Below are 15,556 nucleotides of genomic sequence, written 5' to 3' on the forward strand. Positions count from 1 at the left end.
AATAAACTAAGAATTATTTTAATGCATTATTTTCTTAAATCATAGAAAACAAAAAATACAGTTATAAATAATTGTTACAATGATACTAGATTTTATAATTGTCCACTTATTTACCTTTATTGAGACCTTTATTTCTCATTTGGCTTCATGTTCTGTTTCAAATTACCTTCAGCATTCCTTGTGGGGTAGGTCTCGTGGTCCCAAACTCCCTTTTTGTTTTTCTGGAAATGTCTTGATAACTCCCTCACTTTGGGATGGGGGGGGGACGAGGGGCAGAGGGAGAGGGAGAGAGAGAATCTCAAGTAGACTCCCTGCTGAGCACGGAGTCCTGACTCGGGGCTTGATCTCACAACCCTGAGATCATGACCTGAGCCGAAATCAGACACTTAAGTGACTGAGCCACCCAGGCGCCCCACCCTCACTTTTGAAGGACAGTTTTGACAGGTACAGGATTCTTGGTTGACAGTTTTTTTCTTTTATCACTTTAAGGTATTGGCCCACTGTCTCCTAGCAACCAAAGTTTCTGAGGGGAAATTTCTGATATCTTATTGAGGACTTGTATATGATGAGTCTTCTCTTTTGCTGCTTTCAAGATTTTCTCTGTGTTTGTCTTTTGACAGTTTCATTATGTGTCCTGATGTGAGTCTTTGTGTTCGTCATGCTTGGAGTTTGTTGAACATCTTGCATAGCTTATAGTTATGTTTTCACCAAATTTGGAACACTTTTAGCCATTATTTCTTCAAATATTCTCTCCTCCCCTTTCTCTCTTGTCCTTCTGGGATGCCCTCAGTGCGTACATTGGTCTTGTTGATGGTGTCCCACAGGTCCCTTAGGCTCTGTTCACTTCTCTTCAACCTGTTCTCCTTATGTTCCTAAAATTTCAAATTTCAGGACTTCTATTCTCGAGTACCGATTCTTCTGCCCCATCAGATCTGCCTTCAAATCCCTCTAGTGACTTTTACATTTCAAATTACTGTAATTTTTATTTATTTATTATTTTTAAAAATATTTTATTTATTTATTTGAGAGAAAGAGAGAAAGAGCACAAGTAGGGGGAGGGACAGAGGGACAAGCTGACTCCCTGCTGAGTGGAGATCAGGACATGGGACTCAATCCCAGGACCCTGAGATCATGACCTGAACCCAAGCCAGACACTTAATCGACTAAGCCATCCAGGTACCCGTCAAATTACTGTAATTTTTAGTTCTAGAATTTCTTTTTGTTTGTTTTTAGTGTTTTTTTAATCTCTTAATTGTTCTTCCCATTTTGTTCATACACCACATTCTTGATCTTCTCAATATCCTCCTTTAGTTCTTTGAGCATCTGTATTTTTTTTTTAAAGATTTTATTTATTTTTTTGACAGAGAGAGAGAGAGAGAGAGAGCACAAGCAGGGAGAGCAGCAGGCAGAGGGAGAGGGAGAAGCAGGCTCCCAGATGAGCAGGGAGCCTGACGTGGGGCTCGATCCCAGAACCCTGGGATCATGACCTGAACCAAAAGCAGACGCTTAACTGACTGAGCAACCCAGGCGCCCCCTCTTTGAGCATCTTTAACAGTGCTGTTTTAAAGTCTTTGTCTAGTAAGTCTGCCATCTGGTCTTTCTCCAGGACAATTTCTGTTGGTTTCATTGTTTTTTTTTTTTTACCTTTGAAGAGGCCATACTTTCTGTTTCTTTACATGTCTTGTGACTTTTTGTTGAACACTGGACACTGGAAACTAATAATGTGACAACTCTGGAAATCAGATTCTCCTTTCTACCTCTGGTTTTGCTTTGTTATTGTTTTTGTTTTCTAGGATGTCATAGGCTGTCTTTTGCTGAGGGTCAGCCTGAGGTGTAAACTTAAGGTCTTTTCAGGTCATGTCTTTCCCTGGGTTAACTGGTGACTTTCTCATTTTCCGTACATATGCAATTGCTTTTGCATGTCCTAGTCTTTAATGTCTGGTTCCCAGAGGGGGAAAAGAGAAAAATGAGAGGGGGCACCTATCAGCCTTTTAACTCTCTAGTGGTTCCTTCAGCACAGCAACAGTGCTCCCCCCACCTCTTTGTCTCCATCTCTGTGATCAGAGGCAGCAATTAGTGATCAGACCACAGATCCCCAATATTTGGAGGACAGGGTCCTTATTGCCAATGAGGTTCTCATAAGCTGCATGCAAGCTGCACTAGAACAAATTCATGGCTGCCTGCTGTGGGTCAGGGGTGGGGATGGGTAGCTGTTACTGTGCTAAGAGCTGAAATTGCCAAGATTCACTGCAATTTCCCATGCAACTCTACCATAGGCTTTGGAGTTCCGAAATAGTTACACCAGACAGATTCTGCTAATGCAGTCATGCAGGTGGTGATACAGACTCCCAGGGCTTCCTACGTTCATCTTCATGGAACCTTCCTTTCCCTCACCCACGAAGGATTGTTTTGCAGGGTACAGAATTCTAGGTTGGTGGGGGCTTCTCCCAACACATTAAATGTTATGCATCACTCTCTTGTTGCTTGCATGGTTTCCGAGGAGGAATCCAATGTAATTCTTATCCTCCCTCCTCTTTAGGCAAGCTATTTTTTCTGCGGTTTGAATGTCCCATGCTGAGGTGTCGTTTCATTTTGGCATTTATCCTGCTTGGGTTTCTCTGAGCATCCTGGATCTGTGGTTTGGTGTCTGACATTAATTTGGGGGAAATTCTCAGTCATTATTGCTTCAACTATAGCTTCTGTTCCTTTCTCTCTTTTTTCTCCTTCAAGGGTTGCCCTATGCACGTGTTCCATCTTTTGTAGTTGTGTTGGTTGTTCTGTGACCTTGTTTCAGTCTTTCCTGCTCTTTGCTCTTTACTTCTGGTGTCTCTCTTGGCATATGCTCATGTCCAGAGACTTTGTCGCCAGCTGAGCCCAGTCTACCGATGAGTCAGTCACAGGCATTCTCAATCTGTCTCAGTATTTGCAGTCTCTAGCATTTCCAAAATTCTGTCTTAGATTTTCACTCTCTGTTTACATTACCCATCTGTTCTTACCTGTTGTCAACCTTTCCCAGTTGTGCCGTTAGCATAGTAATCCTACTTATTTAAAATCCCCACTCTGATTCTTCCAACCTTCCTGCCAGATGTGAGTCTGACTCTGATACTTGCTCTGTCACTGCAGACTGTGTTTTGTCTTTGTGTTATACCTTCTGGGTTTTTATTGAAACGCAGGCATCATGTATTGGGTAAAAGGAACTCCAGGCCTTCAGTGGTGTGGTGTTAAGTGTAGGAGTGGGGAAGTGTTCCACAGTGTATGATTAGGTTTCAGTCTTTTGTGAGCCTGTTGACCTGGGATCTGACCTTCACAAGTGCCTCTTGGGGTTTTCCCCACCATATGTGGGACAGGATGGCCAGAGGGGGCTGGAGCTGGGTGTCCCCCTTCCCCACACGGGACGGTAAAAGGGGTGGAAGTTGGGTATGTGCCTTCCCGCAGGTTGGTTAGACTCTGATAAAACCCCAGTAGGTTAGGCCTGGTAAAAGTTCCTTTTGAAGGCAGGTCTTTTTAGGAAGAACAGGATGCTCTGCATATCTCTAAAGGGTTACTTTCCCCCTCTCCCTGCCAGAAGCACAAGGGGGTTCTTTTCTTCAGTGTTCACCCTGAGACCCTGCTGGGCCTCTCGGAGGTACACTCACAAAAGTGTAGCGCCCCCCAATGACTGGGTCCCCAGGAGTTTTTGTCCTTCAGAGCTGTCCACACAGAGCCTCCAGCAATTACCATTAGAGTCTAGGTTTTCTGGTCTGGCACTGGCTCCTGCAGTGTTTGAGGGGTTCTACACCGGTAAGGTGCGGCTCCCTGTGTCTGCTGGTCTGCCTGATTTTGGTGGCAGCAGCTTGCCCTGCGACCTCACTTCTCTGACAGAGCTAGGGCTTGTTGACTTTCAGTTCAGCTGTTTACTTGTTGGAAGGACAGAGCAACAACTTCCCAGCATCCTATATGCAAGACTGGAAACCAGAATTCCTCTATTTTTTTTTAAAGATTTTATTTATTTATTTGATGAGAGAGAGAGCATGAGCAGGGGGAGCAGCAGAAGGAGAGGGAGAAGCAGACTTCCCACCAAACAGGGAGCCCGATGCGGGACTCGATCCCAGGACCCTGGGGTCATGACCTGAGTTTAAGGCAGATGCTCAACGACTGAGCCACCCAGGTGCCCCCTCTATATTTTTAATAGGTAACACATACATATATACAAAATTCGGGGAGGAAAAAAGGATATGCAGAGTAGAGCCAAGATTTTATTTTCACCACCACATTCTACTTGTAATAGGTAACTGTTATCAGCTTCTTGTGCGTTATCTCAGAGATAGTGTATACTCATAGGAACATTTTGCTGGTTATATATGTGTTTATATAATATATATATATATATATATATATTTAATAGGCTCTATGCCCAACATGGGGCTTGAACTCACGACACCAAGATCAAGAGTTGTGTGCTCTCCAAGAAGCCAGCCAGGGGACCCTGGTTGCATGTTTTTTGTACCAGTGGTATCTTTGTATACCCAGTATCTTATAATTTACCTTTTTACATGAAACAATGTATCTTGGAGATTGTTCTTTGCAATGGCTGCATAGTGTGTCTTTGCTGGATAATTTAGATGTTTCCAATTTTATTTTTTGGTCAGTTATGTGCATTGCAGTTTTGTAAACTGTTGTGCAGAGATTTTAATTTCTTTTTATTGTGGTAAAATATCTGTAACCTAAAATTTACCATTTTAATCACCTTTAAGTTCAGTGGCATTAACTACATTCATGTTGTACAACCATCACACCACCCATCTTCAGAACATTTGCATCTTCCCAAACTGAACCCTGTCCCCATTAAACACTAGCTGCCCGTCCTCCCTAGCCTCTGGCACCCACCATCTACTTTGTCTCTGAATTTGACTACTCTGGGTACCTCTAGATTTTAATTTTTAATGTAGATAAAATTACCGATCTTGTCCTCGATGGCTGGTACTTTATTGTGTTGTCTAAGTCAGAGATGATAATGATGCCCTCATTCAGGAGGGTTACCCCTTTGCTTGGATTTTCCTGGAGTGTGAAAGTTGGAGACGGAGGTGAGCAGAAGGTGGACGGGGAGCAGATGCTCTGGACACAGGCCCCAGGAAAGTGACTGGTGAGGGTAACAGCATGCTCAGCATCACCATATCTTCGAATGGGAAGGGGCTGTGTGCCCTCAAAGGCCCCCCAACTCATTATCCAGTTAAGGCATGTTGGTGTTGGTAGGATTGGCTCAGGATAGCAGGACCTTGCCCATGGTGAGTTCAGGTGACCTGAGTATCTTGGAGTTCATTCTCCAGAACGGTTGCCCAGTTTCCTGTACCTGAGCATCCAAGGCCACCTCATGCAGGACTTCCCCGCCCCCCCGCCCCAATTACGAAGGTAACTCATGTCTTTTATGCCAAATTCAAATGTTACAGAAAAACGCAAGGCACCTCATCATGGTCTGATCCCCAAAGAAAACCTCAGTGCACAATAAGGCATATATATTTTTTGTGTTCTTTTCTATTCAAACACAAACATTTATCCCTGTATTTAACAACATACAGGCATAGAAGGTGAGGGATCTACATCAGTTAAAAAAAATAAATATTGAGAATGTATTCATTAAAATTTTTATTGTAAATAATAAAAAATTAAAATCTTAAAAAAAAAAAAAAGGGCGCCTGGGTGGCTCAGTTGGTTAAGCGTCTGCCTTCAGCTCAGGTCTTGATCCCAGGGTCCTGCGATTGAGTCCCACATCAGGCTCCCTGCTCAGCGGGGAGTCTGCTTCTGCTTCTGCCTCTTCCCTCTGCTTGTTCTCTCTCAAATAAATAATAAAAAAATAAAATCTTAAATTTTTATTGTAGAAGTGTTTCATGAACACATTCTCTGAATCAACAATATATGAGGAAAGTGACATTACTTCCCTTGTTTCTCCCTCCCTCCTCCTCCCAGACGGGCTGTGTGATTTTCAAGTATGCCATAATTCAGTGCTTGAGTGTCACCCGGGAAACTTGTTAGAACATGGTTGCAGACCGCCGCTCCAGGTCTCATGCTGGGGTGGGTCAGTGCAGCCTGAGGCTGTCCCACGGTGCCACGTCGGGAACTAGTCCTGTCCAGCACTGCTGCTTGTACAAATACCCTGTGTATATTTGAGGGTTTTGTAGGGCCATTTGTAGGCATGGAAATGATGGGTCTAAGAGGATTGGCAGCAACTACTTTTACTGATGTGGCCAAATGGAGCTCCAACAATTCAGATCCCTCTCCCCCAACAGTGTGTGTCCCGTCTGTCCCTTCCCCATCACCCAGGGCAGACGTTGTAAAGATGGCTCTTATTTTGCCGGTTTGATATATATTTTAAAATACTTAATTATGTAATTATGAAAGAAGCTGAAAAATGAATTCCTTTTTTGTAAATAAACTCTTTCTTTTGGATTTATACAGTGTGAGAGAGTGCCATATGCCCCCCAGCTTCCCACCACGTTAATGTACCTAACTATGGTTTGTTTCCCAGAATGAAGAAATTAACATTGGTCCATTACTACCAGCTAAATTTCAAATTTTATTTGGAGTTTACCTTTTTTCCCACCAATATCCTTTTCAGGTCCCACATGCACTTCTAAACAGTGCATTTAGGGTCTTGTCTCCTTAGGCTCCTCTGGTCTGTCCACGTCTCCGTGTCCCAGACAGTTTGAGGAATCCTGGTCTGAGATTCTGCAGAATGTCCCTCAGTTTGGGTCTGTTTGATGTTTTTCTCATGATTAGATGGGGGTTATAGGTTTTGGAGGGAAATACCAGGGGCGAAGTGCCTTCTTACCGGGTCACGTCACAGTAGGTGTTGCAAGTTACTGCACGCGTCCTTCAAACATTAACTGCAGTGAGGACCTCAGACACACGTGACAACAGCAACAGGAAGTACTCATCGCTGGCCCCTATTCCCAGTGTTCTGCCACCTTGTTTCTGGATGGCTGCTCAGTGTGGCTGGAAGGTGAGTTTCCCACCTCATCTTTCTTCCTTCCTCCCTTCTCCCCTTTCTTCTTTCTTAAGCACAAAAGAAGGCCCTGATTAACCATGGTGGCAGTGCAGCTGGGACCTAGTGACATGGGCTTTGTGCAGGAATCCCTGCTAACCTTGGCCTTTTGGTCTTGGCTTCATCACTACCTGAGGTGACTGGTCCGTCCCAGTGGACCCAGTTATTAGCTTGGACTCCTCAGGTTGTGAGTGAAAGGAACTCAACTCAAATTATTTTAGCAAAAGATGGAATTTGCTGCATCAGAAACCTAAAAGCAACCTAGTAGGACTCGATCCTTGGGCTCACCCGGTGTTCCTATCCTCACCACTTCCCAGCTGTTTGCTGCCATCAAAGATGTCTAGATCTCCCGGCTTCTTAGTCACCCAGCTGAGGGTGACTCTCCCCATGGTCACTTCAACACAAGCCAAAGGGGTGAGCTTCACTGGATAAACCTGGATCATCTCTGCACCCCTCTGAACCAATCCCTGGGTTGAGGTAATGCCTTGAGAATAGAGTTCTTGACTGCACACAGGCTGAGGTCACAAGCCAGCCTTGAGACTAGGAATGAAGTTAATTTAAGTCAGACCACATGGGCTGAATAGAGGAAGAGGTGCTTCTCCTAATGCTCATGTCTTTTCTATCTTTTCCTCCGGCCTCTGCAGATAGAACCACTCTCCTCCATGTTGGTACCATATGCCTTCAAAGCACCTGTCTCTGCCTGTAGTCAGTGCCGTACCAAGTTGGGGATGGGGTGGGAGTGGGGTGGGCATGGTCCGCCAGGTACATCTGTGGAGAATTTAAAAACAATCACGAAACCCAAATGTAATCTTTTAATCATCACCATATGCTAGTACTTCTAAACAGTGTGATGAAAATGCTCCTTGAAAAAAAACAAGAAAACAAAACCCAAATAAGAATATTTTCAGCACCAGAGGCTTAAGGAAATGTCTTAATATGATGCTAATTCTCTGTTCACAGATGCTGAGAAACTCAACCTCAGACATGTTTAGGGTCCCCTGGCCTTGTGAGGGTGCCAGGCCTTCTGTGGGTGAGCGTCTCCTTCCCCTTGGGGACTACTTACCTCCTATGAGTGGGCCGTTTCAACCTTTCCCCATTTTCAACCATCCCTGGGGAGGGCCCCCAAGGAGCCTTCTACCTGGGCCAATCCTCAACGCTGTCAGCTTGTTTTCCTGACTCACTGGCTTCATTTCACCACTATTCCTGAGGGCTTGACAGGTGCCTAGTGGTGCTCTAAGCTGTTCTCAAAGTTGGGTCTGTAGCTCTTCCTGTATTGAACCGTAGATCCGAAGCTTGGTTTTCTTCAAATACTTCACAGCAGTATATTGCAACAGCTTGATGCAGAAGCAGACGTGAGAATCCAGCTATCTCCTATGAACCCAAACTTGGAGGAGATTTGCAGAAATGTAAAACAATTACCGCTCTTCTCTGCATTTTTGGGAAATACGTTCCTAAAAGTGTAACATTTATTTTACAGATCTTTCCGTTTGAGAGAGTGAGAGTTCATGAGCATGCGCGGGAGCTGGGCGATGGGGAGAGGGAGAAAAGCAGGCTCCCGACACGCGCAGAGCCCGAGGGGTGCTCAGTTCCACGCGGACATCGTGAGCCCGGCGGAAGTCAGAGCTGGACGTTCAGCCCGCTGAGCCACCCAGGCGCCCCGAGAGCGTAACGTTTATTTTTTAGTGTTACTCTTAAATTTCGGTAAACCTCGACGCATACAGCCCACATTAGCAAAAGCTTTCTGAGGCCCTCATCGGTTTTAGGGCATGAAGTGTCTTGAGCCTGGGAGTTTGGGGGCCGCTGGGCCAACTGGACCGCGACCGCATCTCCAGAGCGGCATCGCCGGTGCCGGGAGGGGGGGCTCGCCCCCACCCCGAGCCTCGTGCTCCGCGCGCCATGAAGCCTGCTCCCCGGAGCCACGCTTCCACGGCCGTGAGGTGCGGAGGACGACGCGTCCACCTCACGTGCTGCTGGGGTGGCTCTGCGCCAGGCAACGCGCACAGGGTGGTTTGAACGACCGCGTATCAGACGAGTCACATCCCACCTGGCAGAAAAGGAAGCCGGGCTCGGAGACGCGAGTGCCTCGCGGGGCCTCCACGCCTGAGCGCTCCGACATCCACGGGCCACCCCCTCCGCGGACCGCCGTCGCCCCCGGCCTGCCTGGGTACCCCTTCCCCGACCTGCGGGCCCGCCCGGTCGCCCCCTTCCCACCTCCCCGCCCGCCGGATCTCTGTCCCCCGCCGGGCCGGTCCTGGGCGCCGAGCAGCCGCCGGCTCCTCCCGCTCGCCTCACTTCCGGCGCCCGGCCCGGAAACCTCCTTTCCGGTCCTCAAATCCGCGCTCCGGAAGTGAGTCACCGTGCCAGCACCCAAGATGGCCTCCCGCCCATCCGCCGCAGCGGCCAAGGGAGGAGAAGCGGGCGCAAGCCCGGAAGTTGCCCGGTTCGGCCATGGCAGCCACCGGGGGCGTGGCTTCCGGCGGCCGGAGCCTGGGAGTCGGGGCGGCGGGGTCGAGTGGCGGCCGTGGCTGACAGGCGCTCCTCCCCCGACGGCGGCGGCTGGTGCCCGGGCGGACCGGCGGCCTCCAGCTCGCGGCCGCGAGACGCGCCAGGGCCGCACCGGGGGATGGACGAGGGGAAGATGGACGAGAATGAATGGGGGTACCACGGCGAAGGCAACAAGAGCCTGGTGGTGGCCCACGCGCAGGTGAGCGGAGGAAGGTTGGCGCGGTCCGGGGCCCTCGCCCTGCCCCCGGGGGGTTCCGCGATTCCCCCAGCACACTCCCTCCCACAGTCGGTTCCGCGGCCCGCGGGCACCCCTTGCCCCGCGCCGGGGGGTTCCGAGTGCCCCAACAACGCTCTCCCGCCCCAAGGGTCGGTTCCGCGGCCCGCTGGCACCCCTCGCCCCGCGGGTCGGTTCTCCCGCACCCCTCCCCCATCCCGGTAGTTCCGCGTCCCCCGATCCCCCCATCCTCGGGTCAATTCCTCGTCCCCCCAGTGCCACCCCTCCCCCCAGGTCGGTGCTTCCCCTCGCCTAGTGTCACCCCTCCCCCAGGTCAGGGCCGCGTCCCCCCAGCACCGCCACCCCGCCCCGGCCGCACGCGGTGCCGTCTCCGACTGCCCAGCCGCGGTGGGGCGGAGGCTGCGCCGAGAGGCCGCCCCGCGGGTAGCCGGCGCCCGCATGGGGGTCCGCCCAGCTCTGGAGGGAGCCGCGAAGCGCCCGGGATGCTGTTACCTCCCGGCGGGCGGGCGCCAAGGGAGTGTATCCTCCGAGACGCCCGGAACTGCTGCTCCTGCAGCTGCTGTTCATAATGGAGCCTTGCCCAGGGGTTCTTCAAAATCTTTTAGAATTTAAAGGCTTCTCTTCCTTAATTCAGGGAGGGGCCGGAGTTTCAGAAAGTGCAGCAAGGACGCGCAAGGGAGTGAACCCAGGAAGAGGAGCTTGTGGATTTGTGTGAAGCCCCAAGCCTCTGACGTTTTGCTGATCCAACCACGCTGGAATGCGGTGGGCAGGGGAGGAGCCCTGGGTGTCACCAAGGGGTTAAGAGCTGGGGAGTGGGAGTCACACAGCTGGGCGCCGACCCAGTTCTACCACTGCCTGGCCCACGCGCAGTTTCTGCGTTTGCAAAGTGGAACTAGAACAGAATCCCCACTGTGGACTTGCTAGAAGGATGAGGTGAGCAGGTGCTGGGCAGGCGAACACTGTCATCCTCTGTGGACTCCGGTGAGCGCCCTGACCTGGTCCAACAGCTCCTACCGGGTGGTGGCCTGCTCTGTGGTTTCTGCGCTGGCTGTAGGGGAAGCTGCAGTCGCCCAGGTGGCCCCTGTGATCTGCCTTTGCATTTTGTTACCCATTTGCACAGTCAGGAAGCTGAACTGAGATGGCGGGCTTCGGTCAAGATCTTTAGATGAATGATGGGCAAGGCTTAACCTAAAACCGTTCTTTGCGTCGTCTGCTGGGCCCCCATGGTGTTTGAGGGTGGGGCGGAGCACGGGATATTCCAGCCTGGGTCCCTTTGATTGTTGGGTTATTGTGGTGACCCCTGAACCCTTTCACAGAAGACATGCTCATGTTCCAGTTCCTTAGTATGATGGGTGGTGTATCTTAATGTCACGTAAGGCTACTCTCATTCCTGCGTGGTGGTTGTTAGCTCCTTGTTGCAAGTAGTCTTGTGGGGAAACGTTCCCACCAAGTGAAGTTTCTGACCGTGTCTCTTGAATGTAGAGAGGCCTTTGTGCTTCGCCTGGGCCTTGAGGCATGGGAAGGAGGGTAGAGCCCAGGAGACAGCGTTTCAGGGCCCTGCTGTGCCCGAGGACAGGGTGCATGTGCAGGGGAGAGTGAACAAGGGCTCCTGCTCCCCACGCTCTCCTCATTCAGTCCAGGGGAAAGGGCAGCTTTGCTGGGGTTCTGCAGGTCGGGAGACTGTCACCTCCCCACTCAACTTTCAGAGAAGGCCATCTTCTCTCCAGCATGAGCACCTGGGTGCTGGCATGCCAGTCCCGAGACCAAGGGTCTGCACTGAAGGAACATGGGGTGACAGACCGCCATCCGGGCTGGCAGGTTGGGAGGCTTTGAGGAGTGCAAGACTTGTAGACTGTGGGGCCTGGGTGTGAAGGAGCTGAGTGCGGGCTCGGGAGGGCTGGGCAGTGTGAGACCTGAGGGTAGGCCAGTTCCTGACAGGGTGCCGTCCACTTCCGGTGGCTCCTCCATGCCACGGCGGCCCTGGGCCTGGCGCTCAGCACCCCTGGGTCCGGCGCTGACCCTTTGTGCTGCTCGGAGGCTGTGGGCCTGCCCAGCACCGTACCCGGTGGAACTCCAGGCACCCACCCCATGGAGGGGTCCTGGGCAAGGGCATCTCCCCGGTGGGCATGCACGGCCCACCTCTGCTGTAGCCCAAGGATGCTGTGTGGGTCTTCTAGCAGCCAGTCACACTTGTGCTCACATTGAGCTGTGGTCAAGCTGTGGCTGCCCTCAGCTTGCTGCCGTGTGGGCTCGCTCTCTCTGCTTCTCCGTCTGCACTCACCCTCCTCACCTTCTCGTCTCAGTGGCTTTGACTCTGCCCTGTCCTGGGAAGGTTGCGAGTCTGGCTTGTCACTCCATCTCTGAAGTGTCCCCAGTGGTGGGAGTGAGCTGCCCTCCATCCAGCTCCCCTCACTGGAGGTTGTCACACTCAGCTCCAGGGATGCTTTGCTCCCTGTCGACAGGTAAACATGAATCCTGCCAACAAGGATCTTCTGCAAAAGCGTGAGGGAAGCAGCTCGTTTCTGCCCTCTCCGGTTTTACAGCCTTTCTAAGATTCTGAGGGGGTGTCGGATCATTTACCTCTGTGATTGTTTGGATGCCCTGGGTGTTGGTCTGGGTCCTGAAGATGCGAGGTTCAAGCAGTCAGGGGCCGTCGGACTCCTCTTCTCGTCTTGGGTTCAAGATCCTGGGTTGTAGATCATACGTAATGGAGATGTTGCAAACAGATGAGGGTTGTTCTGTTCTGGGCTTTTTTTTTGTTGTTGTTTAATTTTCTGCTGAATCTAGTTCAAAGAATCTTAGCTTTTTGTTGCCTCTGGTATTTTTTTTTTTTAAGAAGTAGCTCATTCTCTATTTGGAATTTTCAACCAACCAGCTTATTCAGGTTGGTACAGCTGATGTGACTTCTTTCTTGGGGAGCCCTCCTCAGAGAGCTCTGCCCGTGGCCCTGCCTGTAATTGTTCCCAGGATCACCTGTAGCCACATGTTAGGATTTGTTATTTCCAGCCCTGACCTTGGTGAGCTGAGCTCGGCCTCCCTGGTGTGCGGGCTCTGCCCGTCTGGGCCTGGTCTCCTGCTGTGGCTTGGTGGCTTCCCCGCCCACCCTGCGCTGCTTCCTCAGTCCGGATGGCAGTTGCCCTGTTGACCAGGAAGGTGTGCAAGGTTTCTGTGTCTCCTGCAGAAGGACCAGATTGCAGCATGGGCTCCCCCGCCTCGCTGTGTGTGTGTGGACCTGCTCGTGCTTCTCCAGGACAGCCACACTGTGTGTTCCATGCAGGTGGGGTTTGTCTTTCAGATCCTTCCGCTTCTCTTCTGGCTGTCGGATTTTCCACCCCTTCAGGGACCACCCAGGTGCCCCTTCTGCCCCAGCCCCCAGGTGTCCGGCCCCCAAATGTCAGCCGGGCTTACACCTCCATTGTCCTGCCCCCCGCCGCCTCCCTGCTCGAATCTGTGACCGCGTCAGTCCTGTGGCAGCTGTGGGTACAGACCAGGCAGCCGGAGCCTGGGAAGGAAAATGTCCTGCCCACTGTAGGGCCCTGCTGTCCCCAAGTGCCCCTCCTGTCCGGCCTCCCTGCGACGTCCTGACTACCCTCTGTGACATGGCTTGCTGCCGTCTGCCCTGTGTGGGGCTGTCAGCCCAGCAGCTGTCCTGGCCCTCATCCCCTCACCGCACTGTGGGCTGGGGTTCTGTCACTGGTGTTCTGACGGACTGGGCTGTGGCCGGGCCTCACGAGCAGCAGGGCCGGGCACCGGGGGCAGCGCCCCGGGGGGTGGTTCTTTCTGTTGTATTTCTCTCCCTTTCCCTGGGAAGTTGCCTGGTCCCCGCTGCCTTGCGGTCTTCCCAGCGTGTCCTGGGCCTGAGATGCACACCTGCTGGTGGCCGGGGCACAGGCGGCCCTGGAGCCTTGATGCCCCCCTCCCTCGGGCTTCTCGCGGACGGCGCTCTCTCTGAGCATGTTGTTCTTTGTGGTCTTTCGTTCTTATCCGATCCTAATTACTGCCCGGAAAATACAGAATCTCGGAGGGAAGGAAGTGAAAAGCACCTAATATTTTCCCACCACGAAAATAATTTTTGTCGTAACTTTGGTGTACTTGCTTCCATTTTATGCTTTTATTGGGTACTTGGGAATCCTACCTGTCCGTTTTTGTTTTCTGCTTTTTCATTCAACCTCACAGCATCAACGTGTAGAAAATCCTTTGCCCTCGTGCTCAAGGCTGCAGAGCCCCTGGGCAGAGGGAGTCCCCATGCCACGTGGCCAGATACTCGTGTGGCTGCGCCGTTAGGGCTGGCTGTGCAGAGGTGGGTTCTCAGTGGGTCGTAGGCACATCTCCCAGGTCGCTTGGCACACTGTGCCAACCGCCCCACCTCCCCCTCGCCCGGGACTTTCGGAGCAGCGAATACTTGTGTTCCTTTTATAAGTGACAAGTTGTGTCCTTCACTGTGGGCTTTGAGATGGTTTAATGTGTGTGTGTGTCATGCCTCCATTCGTTGACTTTTTCAGCTTGTGAAAAATCCTAGATTCTCTCCGTGTCCTCAAGGGCGTGAAGGTGGGGCCCCGCCTCAGTCGCCTGCAGAGCTGCCCTGCGTCAGGCTGCAGGGCCTCCCCAAGCCTGTCCCTTTCTCCACTTTCCCGGCATTTTGTGCTGGACGGACTTTAAGAAGTTGTCCCATTTGTTGCTCCATGGAGACACTGTCACCGGTGTTGAGTCCTTTCAGACTATTTTAAACAAACCGAGTGCGCACATACTTCAAAACGTTTTATTTTATGAACTTTTATTTTTTTATTTATCTAGTTGAGAGAGAATGAGAGGGAGAGCACGAGAGGGGGGAGGGTCAGAGGGAGGAGCAGACTCCCCACTGAGCAGGGAGCCCGACGTGGGACTCGATCCCGGGACTCCAGGATCATGACCTGAGCCGAAGGCAGTCGCTTAACCAGCTGAGCCACCCAGGCGCCCTATTTTATGAACTTTTAAAAATGAAGTGTAACAAACCTACAGAAATGTGCCTGGATCGTGAGTGTGTATGTAGCTTGATTATCACAGAGCGCATGGACCTGTAATCCTGTGACCAGCCCCTTCCAGAATGTTCCTCAGAGACAGTCCCACCCACCTGTGGGGTAGTCGCTAGGTCTTGCTCTTACTGGCTTTTGAACTTGACATGAATGGAGTTGTACCCATACACACGTGCACGAGTGTGTTTAAAGCCCCGTTTGTGCCCTTCCTCACTCACCAGTGGGTGGTGACTGCACCCCCACATCTGTGAACGTCGGTCTTCGTTTCCAGCGCTCCGCAGTGTGGACAGCGTCCTGCCGTGTTTAGCCATGGCACTGTTGTTGGCCCCTTGGGTTGTTTCCATTTTACTTGGAATTACGAACCACACTCCTTTCTGCAGTAGCTGCAATCTCCTGTGCACTGTAGTTATTTCTGTAAGATCGGTCCTGGGAATGAGCTGGCTGAGCCAGAGGTATCCGGTTTTCTGGTTGCCCCGGGGCCCAGGCCTGGTCCCCCTCCCCACAGCCACCCCCTTGTCTCCGGGCTCGGAGCAGGCACTGACCAGGCTTTGTTTTACTTCCCAATAGCGCTGTGTGGTGCTGCGTTTCCTGAAGTTCCCTCCAAGCAGGAAGAAGGTAAGATTGGTGGGTTTGCCACCCCGTCATTAAAACAATTATTTGAGAAAAGTTTGATTTTTTTCTAATGCACAAGTATTAGTGCTAATTGTAGAAATTTAAATGTGACACAGCACTGGGCGCAGAAAGTGGGGTGTCCGTAGTTCCTGCAGGGCCAGCGTTTTGACCTGC

The 15,556-nt window shown here is 51.3% G+C and overlaps 1 protein-coding gene across 3 annotated transcripts in view; it reads left to right on the forward strand.

Moving 5' to 3' along the window:
• Positions 1-9,506: 9,506 nt before the first annotated feature.
• Positions 9,507-15,556, forward strand: part of IPPK (inositol-pentakisphosphate 2-kinase) — a 45,262-nt gene continuing 39,212 nt past the window's right edge. For all 3 annotated transcript variants that reach the window (XR_004683559.1, XM_035029263.1, XM_035029264.1), the window contains exons 1-2: positions 9,507-9,722; positions 15,338-15,385. Coding sequence is in view for 2 of the 3 variants with exons in the window: in XM_035029263.1 (XP_034885154.1) it covers positions 9,642-9,722; positions 15,338-15,385 (129 nt within the window). In the remaining variant the exon portion in view is untranslated. The remainder of the gene's footprint in view (positions 9,723-15,337; positions 15,386-15,556) is intronic.

Source organism: Mirounga leonina, unplaced genomic scaffold (assembly GCF_011800145.1).
Source record: "Mirounga leonina isolate KUSES-001 unplaced genomic scaffold, KU_Mleo_1.0 Mir_224, whole genome shotgun sequence".
In the NCBI taxonomy this organism is placed as follows: domain Eukaryota; kingdom Metazoa; phylum Chordata; class Mammalia; order Carnivora; family Phocidae; genus Mirounga; species Mirounga leonina.